General features: G+C 36.9%; 2 protein-coding genes across 2 annotated transcripts in view; one reads left to right on the top strand and one right to left on the bottom strand.

Annotated features, from left to right (window-relative positions):
* LOC137083179 (uncharacterized) overlaps positions 1-24,712 on the bottom strand; it is a 172,377-nt gene that overhangs the window by 133,106 nt on the left and 14,559 nt on the right. The window lies entirely within an intron of this gene.
* emilin2b (elastin microfibril interfacer 2b) overlaps positions 1-24,712 on the top strand; it is a 32,557-nt gene that overhangs the window by 7,311 nt on the left and 534 nt on the right. Inside the window, exons 3-8 of the mRNA XM_067416171.1 lie at positions 543-733; positions 2,810-4,285; positions 22,124-22,300; positions 23,101-23,148; positions 23,745-23,780; positions 23,863-23,994. Coding sequence (XP_067272272.1) covers positions 543-733; positions 2,810-4,285; positions 22,124-22,300; positions 23,101-23,148; positions 23,745-23,780; positions 23,863-23,994 — 2,060 coding nt within the window. The remainder of the gene's footprint in view (positions 1-542; positions 734-2,809; positions 4,286-22,123; positions 22,301-23,100; positions 23,149-23,744; positions 23,781-23,862; positions 23,995-24,712) is intronic.

Below are 24,712 nucleotides of genomic sequence, written 5' to 3' on the forward strand. Positions count from 1 at the left end.
TCACATACGTGCATTCTATTTTTATTCACTATTTGTACAGTGTCCCAACTTTTCTTTTTTTGGAATCGGGTTTGCACATTTTTAAATATATACTTTAAGATTTTAAGTACACAAGTGCACATTCTATACAATTAATTATGCTTCTTTTTTAAAAGGAGAAGATAAAAAATACATTTCTTAGAACATACATTTCTTGACATGTATACCTAGATTTTAAAATTTACTTTTCTCAACCTGGACACTCTTATGTCAATCTATGGCATGAGTTAAGGATAGGACTAGTGTCCTTAAATGTGGTATGTTGAAAATAATGAGCAAAATGTGCCCCATTGGTATACTTTCAAAGTATATCTGTGTATGCTTTTTGCTAATGTTCCCCACAACTTAACTAGTTACAGAAAAGGGGCTAGGAATCTGAAGCCAAAACTATGTATTGTATTACATGTACCAGTGAAGTGCATACTTTTAGTTCATAGTTCAAATGGAATCTTGATGTTTGTTTATATCTGCTTTAACATCATAATTCATAACTGTCTTTCTAGGTATCATAATCAACTGAGACCCATGTACAAAATAGGATACAAACAAGTGACTGAACTGGAATGGAGGTGTTGCCCAGGCTATCAAGGTCATGATTGTACAGAGCTGAAAGTTACCCCAGTGAAACCCAAAGTTGTTGAGGAACCACGTCCAGATGCCCCTTCCACCAAGAGTCAACAACAAAGTATACTGGGTATGTATTTTTAATTACTTTGAATTTAGAAAAATTTAACTGAGCAATATTTAATTTACAGTAGTTCACAAGGGGTTAGTTCATCCCCAAAATGTAAATTATTAACTATATATATATATATATATATATATATATATATATATATATATATATATATATATATATATATATATATATATATATATATATATATATATATATATATTAGGGCCGGGACTCGATTAAAAAAATTAATCTAATTAATTAGAGGCTTTGTAATTAATTAATCGAAATTAATCGCATTTTAATCGCATATAAATATTTGACCTGAGAACAATGAGAAGTAATTTTTCACATGTATTTTTAGTATACCATTGAATAATGACTGAATACATAAGCTTAATCAACAAAATATTGTTTATTTATTTCAGTCCAGCAGACCAGCGCAATGTTTGCCATTAAGTGTAGCAAAAGCATATTTGTGATATTTGAGGCTCGATGTGCTGCGGTGATACGCAGATTCCTTGTTGTATAGCTCGCACACAACCATGCTCTTGACGACGCTTCCATTCTTTCGTTTTTTAAAACAAAATTTCCCATCCACGGGGCCAAGCAAAGCGGTCTCATCAGCTTCTTCGTTCATGTTCACTCACGCCCTGCGTCTCAATCAGCTCCCTAGTTCCCTAGTCAGGGCACTGATCAAGACAAGTGATCAAGTCAATGGGCTGACTCCCTGATCAGTGCCCTGACTACTGAACTAGGGAGCTGATTGAGACGCACCCATGTTGTTGTCGTGACTCTGGAGCGCTAGTTGGTGTTCCAGTATAATCGGTCCGTCGAAACTGATTTATTGAAAAACGTTCCGCGGTGCAAAAATAAATGCGGTTAAATTTTTTTTTTTTTTGCGTAATTAATTAACGCGCTAAAGTCCCGGCCCTAATATATATATATATATATATATATATATATATATATATATATATATATATATATATATATATATATATATATATATATATATATATATATATATATATATATAATGATATTCTTATGTCAGCCAAACACAATCAAAGTTATATATTTTTTTAAAAATCCTAAGCTTTATAATGGGAGTGAATGATACCACAAATTTTGAAGCCCAAAAAAGCACATCCATTCATTTTAAAAGTAAGCTACGTTGCTCCAGGGGGTTAATGCAAGGCCTTCTAAAGATAAGCGTTGTGTTTTTGTAAGACTTTATTTATAACTTTATAAACTATAATGACTGGCTTCAGGTAATGATGTTAAATGTAAGTACACTTATCAATTGTTGAATTTGGTTGGAACAATATGTATATGTATCCCCGTTACGGTGTAATTATACATTTAAGTACTAGGTAATAGTTATTATACTATAGGTATTATTAGCTATAACCTACTATAGGTTTAGGGTAGGATTTACTTGCATGTAATTATGCCTAATTTATAGTTATTACTATAGACACATTAAAATAAAGTGTGGTTACACTTTGTTTTACCGTGTCATTGTTACATTGTAATTATATATTTAAGTACTGAGTAATATTAATTAACTACAGGTACTTACTATAGGGTTATTGTAGGATTAGGGTTTGGTTGTGGGTTTGCATGTAATTATGCATAATTTACTGTTACTATGGTAAGTACATATAACACATGTAACATGATAATAAAGTGCAGTTAAAAAAAAAAAGTCTTATCTAAAGTGTTACTGTAATAAGTACTGGGAGGGAAGGGGAAATGTATATTGCATAGTATTGTGATATTTTGCTTGGAGATGTATCGATACACAGATGGAAAATATTAAATGAGGAACAGACACGGGAAATGGATGCTAAATGAACAGACTGAGAACTTAATCTTATTAGATAAATGTATATGTGGGCAAAGTTTTCCTTTGGGCAGCTGAAAAACGGGTAATCACTCGCAATATATTATTGCAATACTCAGCATATTGCAAAATGTTTAAAATCACAATAATATTGTATCGTGGATTAAGTATCATGAAAATATTGCATCATGGGGCCTTGGGCGATTCAAACCCCTAATAAATACATGTAATTTTGGATTTTCTAGGACCAGAAGTGTTCTCTGAGACACATCCATGGTCTCAACCTGGGCAGAAAGAGCATCACAACATTCAACTGGAAGGTTATGGAGATCGCCAACAAGAGAGTCGCCGAGTTCAGGTATTAGAAGAAGAAGTGGAGCGTCTTTCTCAGACAGTACTCGACCTGCAAGCTATGACATCAGCCAATGCAAACTTACGCTTAGATTTACAGGAAGATGTTACCAAATTTATTCTAAACACTTTTGGGAATTTGCAACAACCACAGGATCTCAAGGCAGGTGGAATTGAGACCATTGTGGTCCCATCAGACCTCCGTTTATCATCAGGTACTGATGAACTGCAAAACCACATTACCCAGCTCTCCAACACAATCAGTTCCAATACTAATAGCATCCAAGATCTGCAGATTAGGATCCAGAACATTGATGGACAGATGCATCGACTCACAGAATCAGCTAGTACTGAACCACCTCAACCCTCCTCAACTGCTGCAACCAATGAGTGTCCATGTCAGGCATACATCAATGAGAAGCTTTCTGCCCTTCGTGAGGAGCTTCTTCAAGGAATGGACATCAAAATAGCAGACATGAAGAATTCATGTGACTACAAAGTGATGTCTGTTCAGGAGCAGTGTGAGGAACAAGAAACCTCTTACTTGAGCTTGGCCGAGCTCCTTGACTCTAAAGAGGTTGAACTCCGCAAAGAGATCCAAGACTTGCGTCTCCAACTTCCCATTGGAAAAGCCCCAGGGATGGATAGTCATGAGGTCCAGAAGCTCAAGGACACACAGCAGATACTGAAAGATGCCATTAGGCAGCAGAATGCAACCCTTGCACAGATTGATGCACAAGGGCTTATTCTGGAGGCAAGAGTTAGTCTTGCAGAAAAGAATGCAGAGGTACATTGCCTCAATCTTGAGGAGAAACTGAGAAGGGAAAGACTTAAGGAAGAGGAAGATCAAAGCATAGCCTTGGAAGAGAAAATCAATGCTGTTCAACCTGAAAACAGCACTTCACAGCTACTGACTGCAGTCTTAGGTCATGATCAGCGCCTAGACATCTTGGAGAAATATACACAGCAACTGCAGAATGAGGTTGGCTCTCTTGCACAGCAGATTAAGAGTGAGAACTCTGTACCAGACTTTAATCAGTCCATACATTTTGAAATTCTGCTGCAACGGGTAAAAAGTCTAGAGGTTGATTTTGAGCAAACCCAAGAGCAAGTGAGGACAAAAAATGGCTTGCTTAATGGTCTTGATGGACGGGTGGCTAGCATTGAAGGTATTTGCGGTCGGTTTGAGCCAATGTCTGACAGTCTCAAACGAATTAAAGAGGGACTGAACAAACACGTTAGTGGCTTGTGGAATTGTGTCCGTCAACTGAACAATACAGTTCTCACGCATACAAGAGACATTAACGTGTTTAAAGCAAATTCACACCTTCCAAAAGACGGGCAGGATGGGATCACTAATGCACCTACAGGTAAGCAAGGCCCTTCTGGGAACATTGACATTTACATTTATGCATTTAGCAGACGCTTTTATCCAAAGCGACTTACAACTGAGGAGTACATGAAGCGATCTGTCATGAAGAGACAAAGAAATGCAAAAAGCCTCAAATACAAAGATTTGGCTGTAACTTAGAGTAGCAGAAACCAGAAAAAGTAGGGAAAAGAGAAAAAAGAGGAGGAAGGGTTAGAATTTTTTTTTAGTTAGAATGATAAGATTAAGTGCTCATGGAAGAGATTTGTTTTTACCTATCTTTTGAATGAAGCGAGTGATTCTGTCATGCGTATGGAGGACAGAAGATCGTTCCACCAAGCAGGAACAGTGAATGAAAAAGTTCTGGAGAGGGATTTCATGCCTCTCTGTGATGGTACCACAAGCCTCCGCTCGTTAGCTGAGCGAAGGCTTCTGGTGGGGGTGTAGACTCGTACGTAGTCGAAGTATGCGGGTGCGGAGCTTGTGGTGGATCCATAAGCAAGAGTCAGAGTTTGGAATTTGATGTGGGCAGCGAGTGATAGCCAATTTAGAGAGATGAATAGAGGTGCCTTTTGGGCTCATTGAAGACAAGCCGTGCCGCAGCGTTCTGGATCATTTGCAGCGGTTTGATTGCACATGATGAAAGTCCAGCTTAGAAGCGCATTGCAATAGTCAAGTTTTCCTGATGTTGTGCAACTCAAACCTGAATGACCAAGCTGTCTTTGAGATGTGGTCTTTGAAGGACAGCTGGTCATCAAAGATTACTTTAAGATTTCTGACCAACCCTGAAGGGGTAATCAAAGATGAACCTAGCTGGATGGCAAAGTCGTGCAGTAGGGTCGGATTTGAGGGGAAGACGAGCAGCTCAATTTTAGCTAAAATTGAGCTGCAAGTGATGTTTTTTCATCCATGCCGAGATATCCGCCTTGCAGCTTGAGATTCGTGCATGTACTGTGGAATCATCTGGTTGATGAGAGCTAATGCTGTGTGTCATCAGCATAACAATGATATGAGAGGCCATGTGCCTGAATGATGGGTCTCAATGATGTAGTGTAAATGGAGAAGAGGAGAGGACCAAGCACTGAGCCCTGAGGAACCCCTGGGTTCAGTTGATGTGCTTTGGATACCTGTCCTCTCCAGGTAACCTTGAAAGACATACGTGTGAGATAGGACTCAAACCAGTGGAGTGGAGTCCCTGTGATGCCCAGTGATGAGAGGGTAGACAGAAGAATCTGATGATTTACAGTGTCAAGGCAGCAGATAGATCAAGGAGGATGAGGACTGATTATTTGGATGCAGCTTTTGCTATCTGCAGGGCTTCAGTAACTGACAATAATGCCATCTTAGTTGAGTGGCCCTTTTTGAAACCTGACTGGTTTATGTCCAGTTGATTAGACTGTGAGAGGAAAGATGAGACCTGGTTGAAAAAAACTCGTTCAAGTGTTTTCACTATATGGTAGGAGAGAAACAGGTCTGTAGTTCTCTACAATTGATAATGTGGGTTTTTTTAAGCAGTGGGGTTACCCGAGCCTGCTTGAATGTGGTATGGAAGATGCCAGTGCAGAGAGATGTGTTATTGATGTGTGTGAGTGCTGGTAACAGTTTAGGGAAGAAGGTGTGAGGGGATGGGATGTAGTGGGATGTCTAGTGGCTGGAGAGGAGAAGTTTAGATACTTCAGCCACAGTGAGTGTAGAGAAGGAGGGGAGAATATGTTTGGCTGTGGATGTGGCTGATTTAAAATCATGTGTGTGTGGAGGTAGGAACTGACTGCGGTTTTATCTGTGAAAAAATGGGCAAGATCGTGTGCAGATAGAGAAGTGGTAGAAGGTGGTAGAGGGGGACAGAGGAGAGAGTTAAACGTTCTGAAAAGTGTACGTGTGTCTGAGGTGCTGTTGATTTTCTTGTGGAAATGGGAGGATTTAGCTACATGAATATCATTTGAGAAGGAAGAGAGCAGAGATTGATACTTACCCAGAGCAGATGGGTCATTGGATTTGCGCCATTTTCTCTCTTCTGCTCTATGTTTGGTCCGGTGTCCAGTGACAAAGAACATTAGTTAACCAAGAGTTAGAGGGAGTAGAGCGTGCTGGCCTAGAAAATAGAGGGCATATACTATCTAGACAAGAAGTTAAAGTAGAAAATAAAGTGTCTGTTGCGGTGTGGACATCCATAGAGGAGAACTGTGTGGGTGATGGAAAAGAGGATTACAGAGCGGAGGAGAGATGAATGGGAGAAAGAGAACGCAGGTTTCGTCTGAAAATAACTGGTAGAGGAAATGGAGGTGCATGGGTAGTAAGATGTAGATTAAGAATGTTAGCGTTTTTCTCCCACCACCCGCGTAAATATCTGGCCGAATTACCTACTGTTTTTTGACAAACACCAAGGTCATGTGGTAATTTATTTACCGTCTGAATCCACATCTTTAAGTTTTCAAAAAGAGATTGCTTCAAAATTCGCTGTTTATATCCCTTTTGACCACTGCGAAGCACCGTATCGTTGCGCTCCGCTGTAATTTGGATGCATTTAAAGATCTAGCCTAAACTTTTGTTACTGAAAGGCTAGAAAGTATTTACAAGAATAATACTTTTATTACCGCTTAAAAGAGAAGAAAAATGCTAAACATTTGAAATGGGCCATTATTACACCAGTAGTTAATGTTATGTATGTAAAGTCAGCAGCATTATGTTAACCTCATGTAAATAAGAGGCTGTATTAACTTGTATCCACTCATTTCCACATTTATATAATTACATCCTTATCTTCCTATTTTTAACAGGAGATTTACAAAAATAAATGATTGATAATTTCCTATTATTAAATTAAATAAGAATTTATTCCAAGCCAACATTTTATTTACAGCAGACAATCATTCGCTTGACCACGTGAGCAGTGTGTTCCTGGGTTCGTGGATCACAAAACTCGCTCCTCCATCGTGTAAATAAATCACCATCCAAATGCACAAGCTTTATCAGTGAGGTTTATTTTTATGGACGTCCACTTGAGAAACAATTACCATTCGAATAGGGCTAAAGACTTAAGTAGAGACTTGAGATTGTCCTTCTCCAAAATGATATGCAAGACCAACGGGCTGAAGGGCTGCACAACTAGTTTACATGAGCAATTCAGATGCAGCAGTTCACAAGACAAGTTAACGTAGACCATATGAACATTTATTGAAAAAGGCTGCTGGTGAATAAAATACATTTCTTAATGATTCCAAAAAAGGGCAGTACAAAAATCCACACAAAGCACATTACTGGAGCCACAACTAACAAAAGTTTCCAATCCTAAAATTAAATCACAGAGAAAAGCAAAGGGGTCTAATGCTATTTCATGCATTCTGACTTATTTACACTGTTAAACAGTTGTATTCTTACGCTAAACATGGCCAACATTTCAGAAAACAAGTAAACTATTTCTGTGCCAAAAACACTCCTTAAGGATTCAACATTGTTTTTCTGTACCATTTTCATCATATTCCTAATTCTTAATGTTAGTACTCACTTTTTCAGGTAAAACTAATGCAAGAAAATCACATACATATAGACAGGTTTTCTTGCATTAGTTTTACCTGAAAAAGTGAGTACAAACAAATGCATTAATAGCATTGGTAAGTTGCAACAAATAATAGCTTTTTTTAAAGTATTTTTCTGATAGCATTTTAACTACCGCTTCATTGTAAATATTAGTTTGGTCTTTCCGAGATGTGGTGCAGTGCAAGGTTATTTTCGTAAACGAAAACTGAAACTAAGACTAAAACTATTGGTCAAAAAACATTTTCGTAAACTGAAATAAAATTAAAAAATCTGAATAAATAAAAAAACTAAAACTAAACGAAACTAACTACTCTTACTAAAAAACTAACTGAAATAAAATAATAATTAGCAAAAATAAATATTCGTTTTCGTTATTAATAAGCTCTCTTTAATGTGGTGGAGAATCTGACAGTGGCGGTTGAGGGAGTGTCTGTATATATGCGCTACGGCGCGTGAAGTGATCTGAGTGACGGACACGTGCAGAGAGGCAACACATCGCTAAACGGCAGTTCACAAAGAATCAACGCGTCCGTGGCAGTGAAATGGGAAATAACACAAGGTAATGAGATGCACGTTGAACTTCTTTTAACTTAAGCTCACTGTTTTAGAATGCCGTTTCTTAGGCGACGAGAGACGCAGGCACAAAAGTCAGCAACTAATAGCAAGTACTAGCCTACTGTGCATTTGAGATTTCATGTTTGCATAATATTGACAGGCTCAAAGGTGTTTTCATAATCATTTACTACTACTAATATTATTATCTGTGTGGAGACATTTCCCCACAAAGTAGGGAATACCAGGACACACACACACACACACACACACACACACACACACACACACACACACACACACACACACACACACACACACACACACACACCACACGTGTTTGTTTCACTATATAAGTGAGGACATTGCATGGACTTCCATTGATTTTATATCAGGTTAATGATATTTTATATCCCCTAACCAATCCCTATCCCTAAGCCTACCCATCACAAGAACGTGCAAAACAATAGATTTAAATAAAAACATGTTTTCGCCGATTTATAAGCCTTTTTAACTAGTGAGGACCAGTCAAATGTCCTCACTAGTCAGTTATCATAATATTTTACTAGTTAAGTGAGGACATTGGTCCCTTTACAATTATAGCACAATAAACACACACAGAGCACAACAGTGTGTGTTGGCTGTATTCAGATGACTATAGCTGTGGTCTTACACTGCTAGTCTACATTGTACTACTGAAGAAATGAAAATAAGCTTTTAATTGTTTAACAATATTTCATCTTTGTTATGAATGAGTTTGTCTGGAATTTATAATTTTTACTTTATATTTTTTACGTTGCATTATTTTATTCTTTAGATAGATCCTCTGAATATTAGCCTATGTCAAAAATATCAAATATAATTTTTTAATATCAAAATATAATTTATTTCATTTTTAATCTCCAGATCGTTGTTTGTATAGGTCATAGTTTGACTCAAGCTTTTTTGCTCAAAGGTGAAGACCCAACTTTATGCATGTTTTGTAAGACCTCCCTGGGTATAAACAATAATGCTTGTTTATCAAGTTATTTCACTTAAGGATGTTTAGTAGGATTAAACTCTAGTCTGTGCAAACATTAAACTTTGCTGAAATTAAAAACCTTGATTTGGTCTCTACACTTCATTATGGTAACTCTGCTAAACTATAATTACTAAAACTAAAACTGAAACTAAATAAATAAAAACTAAATAGAAATGTATTTGCAAAATAAAAACTAAACTAAAACTAGCAAAACCATTTGTAAAACTAACTAAAACTAAACTGAAATTTGTAGCAAAATTGAAAACGATACTAAAATAAAAACTAATTTCAAAAAGCAAAACTATAATAACCTTGGTGCAGTGCATTGCATATTTGCTAGTCATAATCCGTTTGACTTATTTAAGTTATAGTAACAAAATTAATGTCAAATTTCCAGATTGACTTTTTCAGTAACTGCACCACATCTTCTGTTCAAGTAAGCAAAAGCATTCAGTTAAGAGCTCATTCACATATCATCAGCACCAAAATATCAGTTAACTTTGTGTTGTCAATCATCGTAAATGACCTTTAAACACATGTGCCCTTTTCTACATCCTCACGAATGAGCATATTTCTTTCATTATCTGTCCAATTTAACAACTTTTCTTGACTTACGAGTGACCTATTTTAATGTAAACGGTTTGGAGTAATCACATCACAATGTTTTGTTCACACATAGCATCAGTACAAGTAGATACCAGTAATTTACCAGTAATGTTACAACTTCTCATTCCTAAAAAATTAGCCCCACAATCCAATAAAGAGACAAAACGTCCAAAACTATTATGTAGTTTATTATGTTAAGCAACTGTGGCCAGTTACATAAACTAATTCGACTAGTCTTACCAGTTAGTTGTGCCATTTTTTTCTTTATTAAGGCTGGTCATAATTTATAAAACATAGATTGATCTATTTTGATTTCCATTCTTGGAAAACTGCTTGCTGTTCTTAATACACAGTCTAAAAAAGTAGCTATGTTTATGCAACTGGCCCCTGGTCTGTTTTCGTCGGTACTACTTGTCAAAAACATATATTCTTCTGGTCTCCTTTTGGCTCTTTTGGAAGCTTCTGTCGTTTGAACGCCACACTACAAATGTAAGCTACAGTGTACATAAGGTAGTGTTTTGAGAGGGATTTCCTTTAAATGCAGAAGAATGTTTATGTATTGTGAGCAGGTAACTCCCTGGGGAAGTAGTATTTCCCCTTTACGTTTTAATTGTACACACATGTTACAACTGGACAGGCTTAAGAGCAATGTCCGGACTTTTATGGGATTATATTGTGTGTCTGTGCGTGTGTGAGCATGCATGTGGGCATCTGCTTCTTATTTGGTGATTTTGTGTTGTAATTTACAAGATGTTCTGGGCACATTAGTCAAACGTGCAGTTTCACCTATAGCAGCGTTCAGAATAATGTAGAAAAATCCAAATTGTATAAGACTTCAGGACATAACCACTACTATAAGTGATTTTTAAACTTAGCTTTGTTTGAAGTACATTCCAAAGGATATACCAAAGGGCTCTATAAAGAAATCCAATGCACCATGAGCCTGAATATAATTTTAAATAAATTTGTAGTACACTGTTTACACTTTACAGGTATCAAAATTAAACAGGATATATATATATATATATATATATATATATATATATATATATATATATATAGGTTTGTGTGTGAGTGCATTTTATCTAATGAGCAGCTTTTTTAGTTATAGTAATACATTCTTCCTTTTCAGTCACTTATTCTTCTTGACCCTGTGACATATTTGACCTGTGAGAGGATCTTTTCCTTTGATCATGCCTCACTGCTCACACATGTATTTAGATTTTATCTGGAGTTCTATTCGTGGGACTCCATTCTGGGAGAGTGGACGTTGATATAACCATTACGTCATGATTCAGTGTCCCCTAATGGTTTACCTCCTCTCTCTGTATTTTTTCCTGTTTTTTAATTTCATTATAATATGAAAGGTTGTTGTTTGGCTCTCTCTCTCTCTCCTCTCTCTCTCTCTCTCTCTCTCTCTCATCTCTCTCTCTCTCTCTCTCTCTCTCTCTCTCTCTCTCTCTCTCTCTCTCTCTCTCTCTCTCTCTCTCTCTCTCTCTCTCTCTCTCTCTCTCTCTCTCTCATATCTACATTCGTGCTGCTTTATTGCCATATTCTTGGTCTTAGCGTTATAGTTTATTTTAGAATTGCCTTAATGTAGTATTTATTGCCTCTGAATGTTGTTTTAAAATGTTACACATTGTGGAGGAATTCCAGTAAGGAATTTCTAAACATTTTAATCTAAGTCCCATTATCCTATTATGCTATTTTAAAGTTTACAAATTTTCTCTTGGAGGTCTCCAACAACAGGTTTAACACTTTAATTTTATCATAATGTTTACTGCACATTACCACATTTTCCATGAATCTCAAACAACTCAATTGATGATTCAGTCTCTCTAAATCCCTCCTTTCTGCAAGCTACTCTGATTGGTCAGAAGCCCCAGTGTGTTGTGATTGGTCTACACCTTACAATGCACATCAGAAGCAAGCCCTATCCCTATTTCCATTAACTTCAGCTCGGAGGTTTTCTAAAGCTCAGGACGACTTAAGCAGGACATTTCTCAGTGATTCGCTACTCATTTTGAGGTACATTATAAAATGTTGCAACTGTAATTCCTCACTATCAGCATTAACAAGTGTACGTCCATCAACAAACTGTATATTTCTTAATTTGCGTTGCAGATGCGGGAACTGTATTAACTGTATCAATAACAGTGCATACGTTAGCCGAGCACTAACGTGACTGACTGATGTTACATTAAAGTTTGCAAAACAAATCTTGCTCCATCTTTTATCTTTACTCAAAGTAATAATAACGATGGACAATCTGCATTAATAGACACAGATTTAGGTAGTACTGCAGCCCACAGTTGATTTACAGTAGTATGTCAGTAAGACAGTAATACCTTTTTGAGTTTTTTGAATTTTATAATATTGATTTGGTTTATATGGAGGTCTTTGTTTTGGATGAATATTTAGATGGGGTCCGACCTGCCTTTATAGATGGGCCGAATATGCAGTTAGGTACAGTTAATTCGTTAATACATTTGGTTGTGTTAAACGCTCTAACAGTCCAGTACTTTGATAACTGAACAAATTTTTTATGTTATAATAATGAAGATTTCTGTGCCATCCCAGATTGGTTGCTGGCCCCTGCCTCACAACCCCTTAAAAAATATCCAGAAAATAAAAATATCCCAACGAAAAATATGTGTCTTCAGCTGTCTTAAAAAAATGGCTAAAGAAGACTCAGTCAAGGTAAAGGTCTGTGAAAGTGATGGTTCGTCTCTTTGGGATTACACCACAAGGTGCTGTTCTGGAGGGCACATAGGTTTAAAGTGAGTTTAGCTGTAGCGGTGCAGAGCCAGTGGTTGTTCTGGTAGCAAACATCAATGCCTTGAATTTTATGAAAGCGGCATTTGGCAACCAGTGCAAGTTTATGAAGAGAGATGTGATATGTTTTCTCTTCGAGAGTGGTTAAAGAACACTCTCGCTGCTGCATTCTGGATCAGAGGTTAGACAGTGCATACTAGAAGGCCTGCCAAGAGAACATTACAATAGTCCATTCTGGATAGAACAAGAGCTTGGCAAATCTGCAGTATCTGCAGAACTTAAAACTTGTTTTGTATTGTTGGTTTTGTATTTGTTTTTATAGGCTGTACGCCCTTGTGTATTTTATGGTTGCTTCTGCAGTGTGTTTTGTGTATTTGTCATTTGTAAGTAATGTTTCTCAGATTTATCTTGTGTTGTTACAACTATATGTTTCTGTCATATATTATTCTCTTTTAACATCTTGGCCAGGGGGCAGATGAAAATAGCCTCTGGGCTATTTCTGGCTTTTTTACTCATGTTTGTTCATGTGCTTTAATGAAATTGCATTGTCTCGATCCATAGAGGAGTAATTATCTCCGAACAGAAACTGTTCAGACCAATTCAATCATCAGGGCGGGCTTTAGACAATGACGGACAGATGATAAACAGTAATGTAATCATGCACGTCATCAAAGGTGCTTGGATTATATTTGTTCGAATCCTAAACGGAGAGCTTTTTTGTATATGCATTCACCTTCACAATTTCTCTCAAAAAATGATGATCATGTTGGGTAAGTACTCTGTGTATCATTAAATTATTTTATTTTTTTACAACAACGGCAGAGATCGTGTATTCCAGCGTGAGTGCAGACAGGGTTGCCAAGTTTTTACAAAAAACCTGCCAACTACTAGCCCGAAACAATAGCTTCTCGGGGGTTCTCCGGGAAAAAATGACGTTTGGGGGGTAAAATGTGTGTTATTTTGGCAAGGTTGCCTGCTAAAATTCGCACTCATGGGCCTATATATCACATAATAGTCGCTTCAACCCGTGGACATAGAAAGCAACCTACGGAAAAAAAACGCTGACTTGGAAACACAGTGCAGTTGTGCTCTGTTGACATTTGACAATGCTTCGTTGCTCTGATTGGTTGTAGGTCTATCCAATTGATGTCTTTCCTGGTTCAGTTGAAACACGCCCCATAATCACAGCCCAATGGAGCAGTTTCAGACTCATAGGCTGCGTCTGAAACCTGGAAAATGCTGCCTTCGGAGGACACATTTGAAGGCAGGAAGGCATCAAGCTGCATCCGAATCAAATATTAGCTTCACTTCCTGTCTCCTGATATACCTTCATCTGATTGATTTTTGAAGGCAGCGTACATGTGTCCTTCGCTGCCTTTGATATCCCACAATCCTGTGCTTTCCATTCAGTGACAGTTGAGCTGGGGAAAAAAGATGGCGTCCAGAAGTTGCGTTTGTGGGTCAGTTTGTGTAAATGTACGATTTTTACCAACATATTACACTTCTGATGTCATTTCTAGCGAGAAATCACTACTGTAGTAATTAAATATGTGTTTAGTTCTCACCAAAGCTCTCTCTATTTAGCTGTAGATCATTAAACTGTTACACTGCCTTAGAAGTCTGTCCGAAATTAGTTTCATGAGATGCCTTCATCCACAAAACGCTGCCTTTCAAGTCATTGTCTGATGAGGCAGCGAGGCAATGAGTCAGCAGCCTAGGTTTTCAGACGCAGCCATAGTATGACTAGAATTGAGTATGACCACGTCAGGCTACCTTTTAAAGCAGCACTAGGTAACTTTTCAACCTTCATAATATATTTTTTAAGACTCTTGTGATGATAAATCGACTTACAATAGGTTGAATGACAAGTCTGCCATAGCCTGATGGGGTCTGTATCGTTTTTAATCGTACTTTTAAACTTCGGGTTTCGGGTAGTAACCCGAGAACAAAAAGAACTACAAAATTCGACTGCTTCACGGCATATACGTCACTTCCACCAACACCCACACTTCCTTAAATTCGGACGTGCGAGCCCAACTTTGTTTGTCGGATAATATAGTCATGTCCGAAGCAGCAGAGACAAATAAGAAAGAAAAGGTTTTGTTGGAGGAAAGCAATAAGAGGAAACGAAAAAGTGATGGGATTAATGGCAGGACGAGGATCAACATGTGACCAGCGTTTGCTCGTCGGAGTGAGCTGAAGGAGGCGTGCCCGACCGATGCTGTCATGCTTGTTACGGTGAGCTACCACTCAAACATTGAACTGAAGTATCATATAGATTCTGTAAAACGCTAACCAATAGACTACTATAATGACGCTGGCTTGTAAACGTGAGCATCGTGATTATTTGGCGTTTGAAAAAAAATAAAACCCATGAAATTATATTCATATGACATGCTGAAACATGCCAGTGCCATTGACTGTAACGTTACCTGGGATGAAGACGTTTCACACGCGACGCCAGAAGAACTCTGAACTCCTCTTGCAGTGTTCAGGGGAACTGTTAGTGCTGCACCAACCCACGGCGCCACTTTTATGAAGTTATTTTGCCCGCACCGCACCACTGTATATATTTTTACAACCCGCCGCGCACCCGCGACCATTAAATAGACATACGGGGTCCGCGGGTTATGAGACGACCCACGCATAACTAGTTCAGGGCTATCAGGGTTGTCATGTCAACAAATGCACGCGCGATGGCATCCCCTGTTGTAGTTGAGGACATTATTTTTTCCAAACTGTAGGGGGACCCCTAGAGCAAAAGTAGCCAAGTGCGGCTTTAATTGCTCTTAAATTGAAATATTTGAGTAAGCTAATTCATTTATTTAACCTAATTATCAACGTAAATATTTTAGTATTAGAAACTTGGCTAGCTTTAACTAGCTAATTCAATAAATGCTACATTGCTTATTGGTAACACAATTGCATATAGCATAGCATTAGTATAGTATAACGCATGCTGAATGACTGCAGCAATGTAATACATTTAAAATATACCTGTTCTTAAACTAAGCTCATGCTCCACTCTTCACCATGATGGTAACCCTAAAAAAACAACATAAGATAAACTCTTCTAAACTAGCATAACAAAACAGTAAGCACTTCTAAATCTCCCCCTTAACATTAATCTTGCACAGAAACATAAAACACTTAATTTTAGCAGGTACTCTCACATTTGTCATGGCAAAGCATGCTGGGAAATAGAAATCCTTGTCCAGTTTCAGTTAAAAGAAACTAGTTCATAAAACTCAAAATAATGAAACAAATTCAGATTGCTACATATGGGTGTCAGTTTTGTGAACTCAAGAAAAAGTTAAATACTCAAAAACGTGAATTTGATTGAATTAATGAGCTCTACTCAACCAATTTGTTATTTTGATTATTAGGTTTTACAGTGCAAAGTATCATCCAGTCCAACATATTTTTCACATTGATTCAAAAATAACATCTACAATAATACAGTAGGTAACAAGCACCTGTCTTGTACTCTTTATTTGTTTACTACTGGCTTTCCATCAACACACAGAAGTTGATTTTAGATTTCGGACATGATTGGATGTGACTGAAAGTGTTGTCAAATGGATAAGTTGTTTACTTTGTAAATGGCCTGTCCAGTTCTACTAGTTTGTATTGTATGCTATTTGAATGGGTTATGAATATGTTTTATGAAAAATGCACCAAAACGTTTTCTGTGAGGGTTAGATGTTGGGGGCTGTGGGGGTACAGAAAAAATGATTAGCTCAGTATAAAAACCATTACTCATATGGAAAGTCTTTGTAAAAGTAGGACTAACATGTGTGTGTGTTTTAGCACAGGGGAGATTTTTTGTGTATAAGTTTTCTGTGGCAGAGATCACTGGATGAGATCATGTGAGCAAGCGGGTGTGACATGTAAAGCTGCTCTATTTCTATAATTGTTAGGGAGGAACTAACTGGAAGTAGTGTGTAGCTTGACACTGCAACTTGTCGGAAACATAATGGAAGAGTGGCATAAAAAAGTACTGTTTTTAAATCACGCTGCATTACTTACAAGTGGGCTACTTCATGGCAGCGCTTCAGTGGTTAAAAAAAACATGCTTTCCACATTAACTGTAAAATGATATTCAAAATGGCATCAGGAATAACATTTCAGCAGTATGCATACCAGTTTAATTCATATTATTTCACAGTATCAGTGCAGCAACTCCCTAGACCTCTTGTTGGTCGTAATGTAAATTTTTGTTCACTGTTAACCAGTTAGCACTCAGCTTTGTTAGGGCTTCTAACAATGCAGTCTTGTGGCCGAAAGTTGACTTTATTCTGACATTATTATTCCTTATTCATAATTCTTAGCCAAAAGCTACCTTTGTTTTGTATGTTGCCCCAGCACCTTATCATTTGAACGTTTTCTTATGAGAAAGAAAAAAAAAACATTTTTTTTTTATTTATTTATTTATTTTTTATATACAATGCCCTTCTGGATGCATTCTACATTGAACATCTGTGTGTAAAAATGTACACAAACAGTAGCTAAAGCACAATGTTCCACTAATGTCTGTTAATTGAGCATAAAGTATTTGGTGAGAAGTACACAAGCATTCCAAAAAACACCTGGACTCTGAGGCAGTTAAACCAAAGTACTTTTAAGGTAAATCAGTTTACTTGACAGTTAGCTTGGTAACACCTCTATGCATCTGTTTTTAAAGTAAATATCAGACATTCATGGCATCCAGCTCCTATCTTTTTAAATGGGAAAGACATAAATCTCCAAAGCTATTCATAATATTTATAATTCAATAGGACCTTTTTCAAAACAGTGACGTCAAAGATTTAGGTTCTTTCACTCAAACCAATATCAATATACATTGAACTTTTTAAGTTATGAAGATGTAAATCTTTGTTAAATTGATAGAAGCATTTTTTATTTGATATATGACAGTGTCACACCTGCTAATTGTTATTCATTACTTGTTGCTGTTCTCTCATTAGCATTCTTCTACCTTTCTCCACACTGTAAAAAAATTTTGTTGGCTTAACTTAAAAAATAAGAAACCTGGTTGCCTTAAAATTGTGAGTTAATTGAAATTAAAACTTTGAGTTGATACAATGAAGGAAATTAGTTTAATAAATAGAAACTCAAAATATTATTGTATCTGAACCACATAAAAAAATTGATAAATCATGAAAATAACACTATTTGGCATGTTTCACTGCATCATCAGAAATAAAACACACACAATTACCCAATATGCTTACAAAATCTTTTAATAATATTTTAATAAAGGTTGTCGAATCTCAAAAAATGTTCATTGTATTAACTCAAAATTTTTATTTCAATGAACTCAAAATTTTAAGGCAACCAGGAAACTTTTTTTCTAAATAATTTTTTACAGTGCAGGTGTTCATAAGGATTTTGTTTATTTTTTCCCACCCTCCAAGTTCAGAATATTAAAAAAATGTGGTGTACATCTTCAGACAGGGCAAGTCCCCCCCCAATAATTAGAAATGGCTAAATTATTCCCCACCAACATTTGAAGTTCTTGCACTGCTCTCCTGCATTTCATTACGTAGTGCTCTGTATGTTAGGATGACAAAAATGTTTAAAAATTACCTTTTTTAGTCTGGTCTCCCTCAGGTCTATCGGTTCTCATCAATGTCAAAATGGTTGAGATGTACTAATTAAATCCAAGTGTGTGTGTGGGGGGGAGGGGGGGGGGTTACGTTCTGTTGTCTTCACACAGACAGATGCGGCAATCTATCTGATTCTAAACCAATACCATTGCGGGGATTCTTTCAGGTGAAATCACAAAACAAAATGCACTCAAACATGTCCATACTCTTAATATACAATCATTGAACGTCTTTGAAATAGAATTTCAAAAAATTGCAATCCCTCCAATGTTCAAGACAATGTTCAAGGCCTTGTCTTCAGGTTTCAAGTTTTTTTTTAATGTTCATTCTTGTTAAGATCAAATAGTCAAAATGGGCCTCACCTTTTCACCAATGCATTGCAATTCTTTCTCAAACTATTCTGGGACCCAATTCATGTGTTTTTAAGGTTGCATTATATTTTACATTACGTGCACTTACATGTACTTGCTGTGTACTTACCTAAGAAATAGTAATATAAGGTAACTACATGAGTTAAGGTTCGGTTTAGGGTTAGGACCTAGTTATTAACTTTGTAATTACTATAAGTACATAGTATGTACTTGGCGAACAGAGCTGAAATATAAATGCTACAATCTACTATTTACATGCGTCAAAGGTACAGTGTGCTTATTATGTCCATGTTGCATGGCAAAACACTTTAGGGACAGGGTTAAGGGTGGGTTAAGGGGTAAGGGAAGGATCAACAGAGTGTAATTATAGATGTAATCACTGAAATCATTTACAGTGGTAATTATATGCAGGTATTCTTTTTAAATCGGGGGTCGGTAACCTATGGCATGTGAGGAGGGATAATCACTGGTACTTGACATAGCTAAAGAGGAGGTGTATGTATTTATTTTAAATAAATTCTCTTGAACTTACAAACGTACATCTTGAGGTCACACAGCCTGTGCTATACGTACTATTAAAGGGTGAGATTCGGACCTGATCTGACAATCCATTTGCAGGAACGGAGGTGTGTGCTTTTGTGATTTTATTCATTTTAAGATTTCTCTGATGCAGTATTTCATTTGTACGTCTCCGTTTTTTTGAAACGTACGTCTCCGTTCCCTCCTTCAGGGAACGAGGGTTACCATACGTAACCGAGACATTCCCTTTCAGTCTGTCTCGTTCGACGTACCATCTTTTACGATGGCGTCTGCCACCTGGCTTGGCAGTGGCCTGAGCAGGTGGACGTCCTTCCTGTGAGGGTGACGTCGAACGTGACCGACTGAAAGGGAACCAAATGAATTGAACCTGTTGATTACACTGGTCTACAGCCAAAATACTGAAATAAATGTACTGTAGTCAAACTTTATTAATTCTGGATCACTGAGAATGGAAATGATGCTTAAAATAGTAAAAAATTGCTATATAATATAAAAAATTGCTCTAGTTTTCATAATATGCTATTGGTCAGTATATACAAAGGTATAGTGGAGGATAAGTGAAATATCTCATTTTAAAATACATATTTGAATGGATCTATGAATAAATCAATGAATGGGTTTGGATATAGCTTGCTTTTTAGGCAAAACAATGAATAATGCAATCTGAATTGCATCATGTTATTCCTAGAAATCATGGATGATGCAATCTTAAAGCTTACATCACTCTGATGTCCAAATTGCTCTATATCAGCTCTAAATCATACAGCAGGGGAGCAAAAAATTCCTGGAGGGGACGCAGCCTTGCAGACTTGAGTTCCAACACGCATACCTGGGCTGCATCCGAAACCGCATACTTGCCTTCTATATAGTAGGCTAAAAACAGTATGTGACAAAACATAATGTAAAGTAAAACAAAAAGTACCTGGATGATCTGGACTACTTCTTCTGGTGAGATTCGGAAGTGTGCATATCATAGAATCATCTCACGAGGCTACGAGAGATGATTTGTGAATGGCAGTGAAGCCATGATAATAATGACAGCATGGTAAATCTAGTCTTGATTACATTCACACTTTTTTCATAGAACATTTTTTAGCTGTCGTGATGCAACTACTTATTCAAATGAAGTGCCCACCTGAGAGTATGTGATTTTGGATGTAGTTCTGTTTTTTAAATAAACCTAAAGGGCTTGATGAGCTGGATCAGGTGTGTTTAATTGGGGTTGAAGCTAAACTCTGCAGGGCTGTGACCAGAGATATGCTGCGTCCCAATTCGCCTACTTATACTACGTCCTAAAAGTATGTACTCTTTTTGTGAAGAAAAAGTATATACTTTTGAGTGTGTAGCAGAAAAGTATGCAAGCTTCGGGACATACTACTTCGCCATCTTTAACGGACTCTGTCGCTTAGTTACGTGCATCCCGTCACCGTTTATCTGCCCTGTCAATCATCGTCAGATTCGTCACAGTTCAAATCCTCCACATTCAGATTAATCTCCTACCTTATCTGAGAGAAATGTAGCCGCTCGTTGATCTGCCATTTGTTTGTCTTTAATGCAGAGACTCTCCTCATGTATTTACAGTTTAAATATAATGATGCATTTAAAAGTTAATGGCCAAACGTGTCATTTCAAAAGTTCTCAATGCTGCTGCGGGTGAAATATAATTTGGACAACACTGAATAAATATATTTTTGTCAGGTTAAATATTGATAGTTGGTCACTCAAACCCCTTTATCTAAACTTCTCTACTTAACCGTCGAACTCGCACATCCGTCATGTTTGTAGTTTTTTTTAACGCTTTTTATCCGCGTTTGTAGTTCTAATCGAATCCTCGTCCAACTCGCAATGGGTTGTGGGCAATATCAGCCGTTAGAGTGCCCATCGATTCATACTGTGAATTCGGACCGGAAACAGTAAACCATCCGGGAATCTTTGGAATACTCTTTTCAACATACTACGATTTGGGACATACTAATTCTATTTTCGAATACTATTTAGGATGGATAGTATGCGAATTGGGACGCAGGGATAGTCTTAGAGATGGTAGAGACACAAGGTCCATGTCTGTAACTTTCATTAAAAAATAAAAATAAATACAAATTATTTAAAACTAAAAATAGATCAATCCAAAATGAATGTTTCAGAGCAAACATTTTGAAGATTAGCTGTGTGGCTGTTGATTCTTTAAAAGATAAGAAGTTTTCCCACGAAACCTTTGCTAACCTTGCAGGCTGCTTGCCTTGTGGCTTTGTTATAGCCCTTCAGGAACTGATTTTTGCACCCCTGTCATACAGTATTGGGTCCTCTCATTTGTCAGTGTTTGATTTTGCAAATGGACACATTTCTGTTTAGCCAAAGGCAGCAGAGATGTTTCTTACTTGTGTGATTACTGCAGATTTATTCAAATGGAGCCCACCAATGCTTGCTGGACAGTGACAAGAGATTTTCCATTTAATGAATACACGAGACAGGCCAAGAAGCGCAGCGGGTCCCACTTTATATTAGGTGCCCCGCCCCGAACTACTATACTTACATCAAAAAATAAGTACAATGTGCTTGTTGTGTTCACATTGTATTGCAAAACACTTTTGCTAATGTTGAAGTGGATACGGGTAAAGTTAGGGACAGGTGTGGTGGTATAGGTGAGTTTAAGGGTAGGGTTAGGTGTAAAACACCTACACCTTTAAAACACCTTTTTTAACTTTAAAGCACTTCTAAAAAAAAAAAAAATTAACAAAATGCTGACCATGGGTTTAGCAAAGTCACACCTGTTAACTGTCAGGCATTCTTTATTTCTTCTCAGCCATCACTCTTCTACATCTCTCCAGGTGTTCTTGAAGGTACAGCGTCTGTTAAAGTTTCCATTGAGAGAAGTCAACCACTCCCATCACTGTCTGCCATGGCGTCTGGGGAAGCAGGGCCTCGAGTGACCAAAATCTCATCTCGCACCCCTCAGGGGATCAATGGGAGTGGGGCATCCATTACTGGCTATGCAGGAGCACCAGGTAAGTGTGTGTGTGTGTGTGTGTGTGTGTGTGTGTGTGTGTGTGTGTGTGTGTGTGTGTGTGTGTGTGTGTGTGTGTGTGTGTGTGTGTGTGTGTGTGTGTGTGTGTGAGCCTGTTTATGTGGTTTAAGAGGACACAAATTTGTATAACTACATGGGTATTACACTGGTATTACACTATAAATGTGGTTTATGAGGACATATCAAATGTCCTCATAATTCAAATGACCTTAAAAACATACTAAATGATGTTTTCTTGAGAAAGTAAAAATGCAGAATGTTTCCTGTGATGGGTAGGTTTAGGGGCAGGGGCAGTGTAAGGGGATAGAAAATACGGTTTGTACAGTATAAAAACCATTACGCCTATGGAGAGTCCCTGTAAACCACATAGACCAACATGTGTGTGTGTGTGTGTGTGTGTGTGTGTGTGTGTGTGTGTGTGTGTGTGTGTGTGTGTGTGTGTGTGTGTGTGTGTGTGTGTGTGTGTGTGTGTGTGTGTGTGTGTGTGTGTGTGTGTGTGTGTGTGTGTGTGTGTGTGTGTGTGTGTGTGTGTGTGTGTGTGTGTGTGTGTGTGTGTGTGTGTGCATTTATATATTGCAAATGTTTGAATTATATTATAAATCTGTTTCCAGAAAATTGAGTTGGACTCTATTTTATAGTGTGTGCACTTAAAAAGAAAATACTGGGTGGTAAAAGGTTTAGGATTAATACCAGTTATTGTAAGTACTGTAATAAGTACATAGTATGAACATGGGGAACTGGAATGTAAATTAAGTGCTACTGTTGTATTGTTCTTGACAGGTTATCCTCTGATTCCTGCTGCTGCCCTCAGTCCTGATTCTGTTTCTGGTATTCAACACAATATTGTAGCTGAACGCAGTGTTGGGGAATTATTGAGTAAACTCAATTAAATAGCCACAATTTCCAGTAATTAGAGTTTAAGCTTTTTATAGCCAACACGTGGGCAACACTTTACAATAAGGTTTCATTTGTTATTATTGGTTAACTACATTAGTACTACATTTTTTATTAAAGATTTGTTAACATTAGTTTATTGCATGCTGAAATAACATGACAAACAATGGACAATTGTATTTTTATTAGCAAATATTAACAAAGTTCCATAAATGCTGTAAAAATATATTATTGGGTCATGTTAGCTAATGCATTAACTAGCATGAACAAACGAGACCTTGTTGTGTACGTGTTACTGATACATTTACTGAAAAAATGTCAGATAGTTTTATACTCATCTCCACTTTTCTTGCTGCATTTTGTTAGCTTACAGTGTAGCTCACTACTACTAGTTGACCTACACTGTATGCTAGCTATGCATAATTTAAAGCAGCTTCCCCAACACTGGATAAATGTTCAAAAACAGTTATCATAGAACTAAAAGTCATTTTACAGGATATTTACAATATGCCATATTTCCATATCTACAGCGCAGATTCCACTGAAGACAGTTCAAATGGGCACAGGTAACTAAACCTCCCGTGTTTTTTACAGAGCTGTATTGTCAATGAGTGAGGGGAAAGTGAGTATGTGTGTGTATTTATACAGGAGAAGGGCGAGTAATGACCTATGTGTCGTTTTCGGCTGGTCTGACACTTGTGCCATTCCCTGGAGAAATTGGTATCATCCGATTCAACAATGTTCTGTTAAATGATGGAAGACACTACGATCCACAAACAGGTACAGTTTTATCATGCCTATTTAAGGTGTTTGCTAAAGTACACTTAATTGTATTAATGCAAAATCTTAAAATAAAAAACAGTACGTACATGTGATTAATGAGGTTAACGGCCACTTAAATGTATTTAAACTTAATAAAAGTTCACTTTCATGACTAGCTTTCTAAACACTTTTTAAAGTGCAGTTTGTAAAGTCAAATATAGTTTTACTTTTAAGGACATATAACAAATAATTGTTTTAATAATGTTTTGTCATACTTTAAAGTACACATGTGTTGACTGACATACTAAAGCACAAGTACTTTATAATATTAACTGTACATTTAAAACTAATATATTTTAAATGCACTAAAATTGATACTTCATCATTACAAATGTGTAATTACAATATATTTAAATACATGGCATGCAGGTTTGAAAGGAAATGACATGATCAAATATATTTTAGTTTACCCATAAAGCTTGTCAGTACATTTGGCAGTACTCTTTAACCATATTTCAAAGACTAGTTATTAAATTACACAAGATTTAAGTAATAAATGTAAACTGAATTGCATTTAACATTAATTGTGAATGAAAACATTACATGTGAATGAATGGAAACATTACTTTCAATTTAAAGTGAATTATATTGTATTAAAGTGTATTATTTCTCAAGTACTCATTTTAAAATGATGCTATTATGTACTTTTATGTTGATTGGCTTCACACATCAACAA

This window comes from Pseudorasbora parva, chromosome 1 (assembly GCF_024679245.1).
Source record: "Pseudorasbora parva isolate DD20220531a chromosome 1, ASM2467924v1, whole genome shotgun sequence".
Classification (NCBI taxonomy): domain Eukaryota; kingdom Metazoa; phylum Chordata; class Actinopteri; order Cypriniformes; family Gobionidae; genus Pseudorasbora; species Pseudorasbora parva.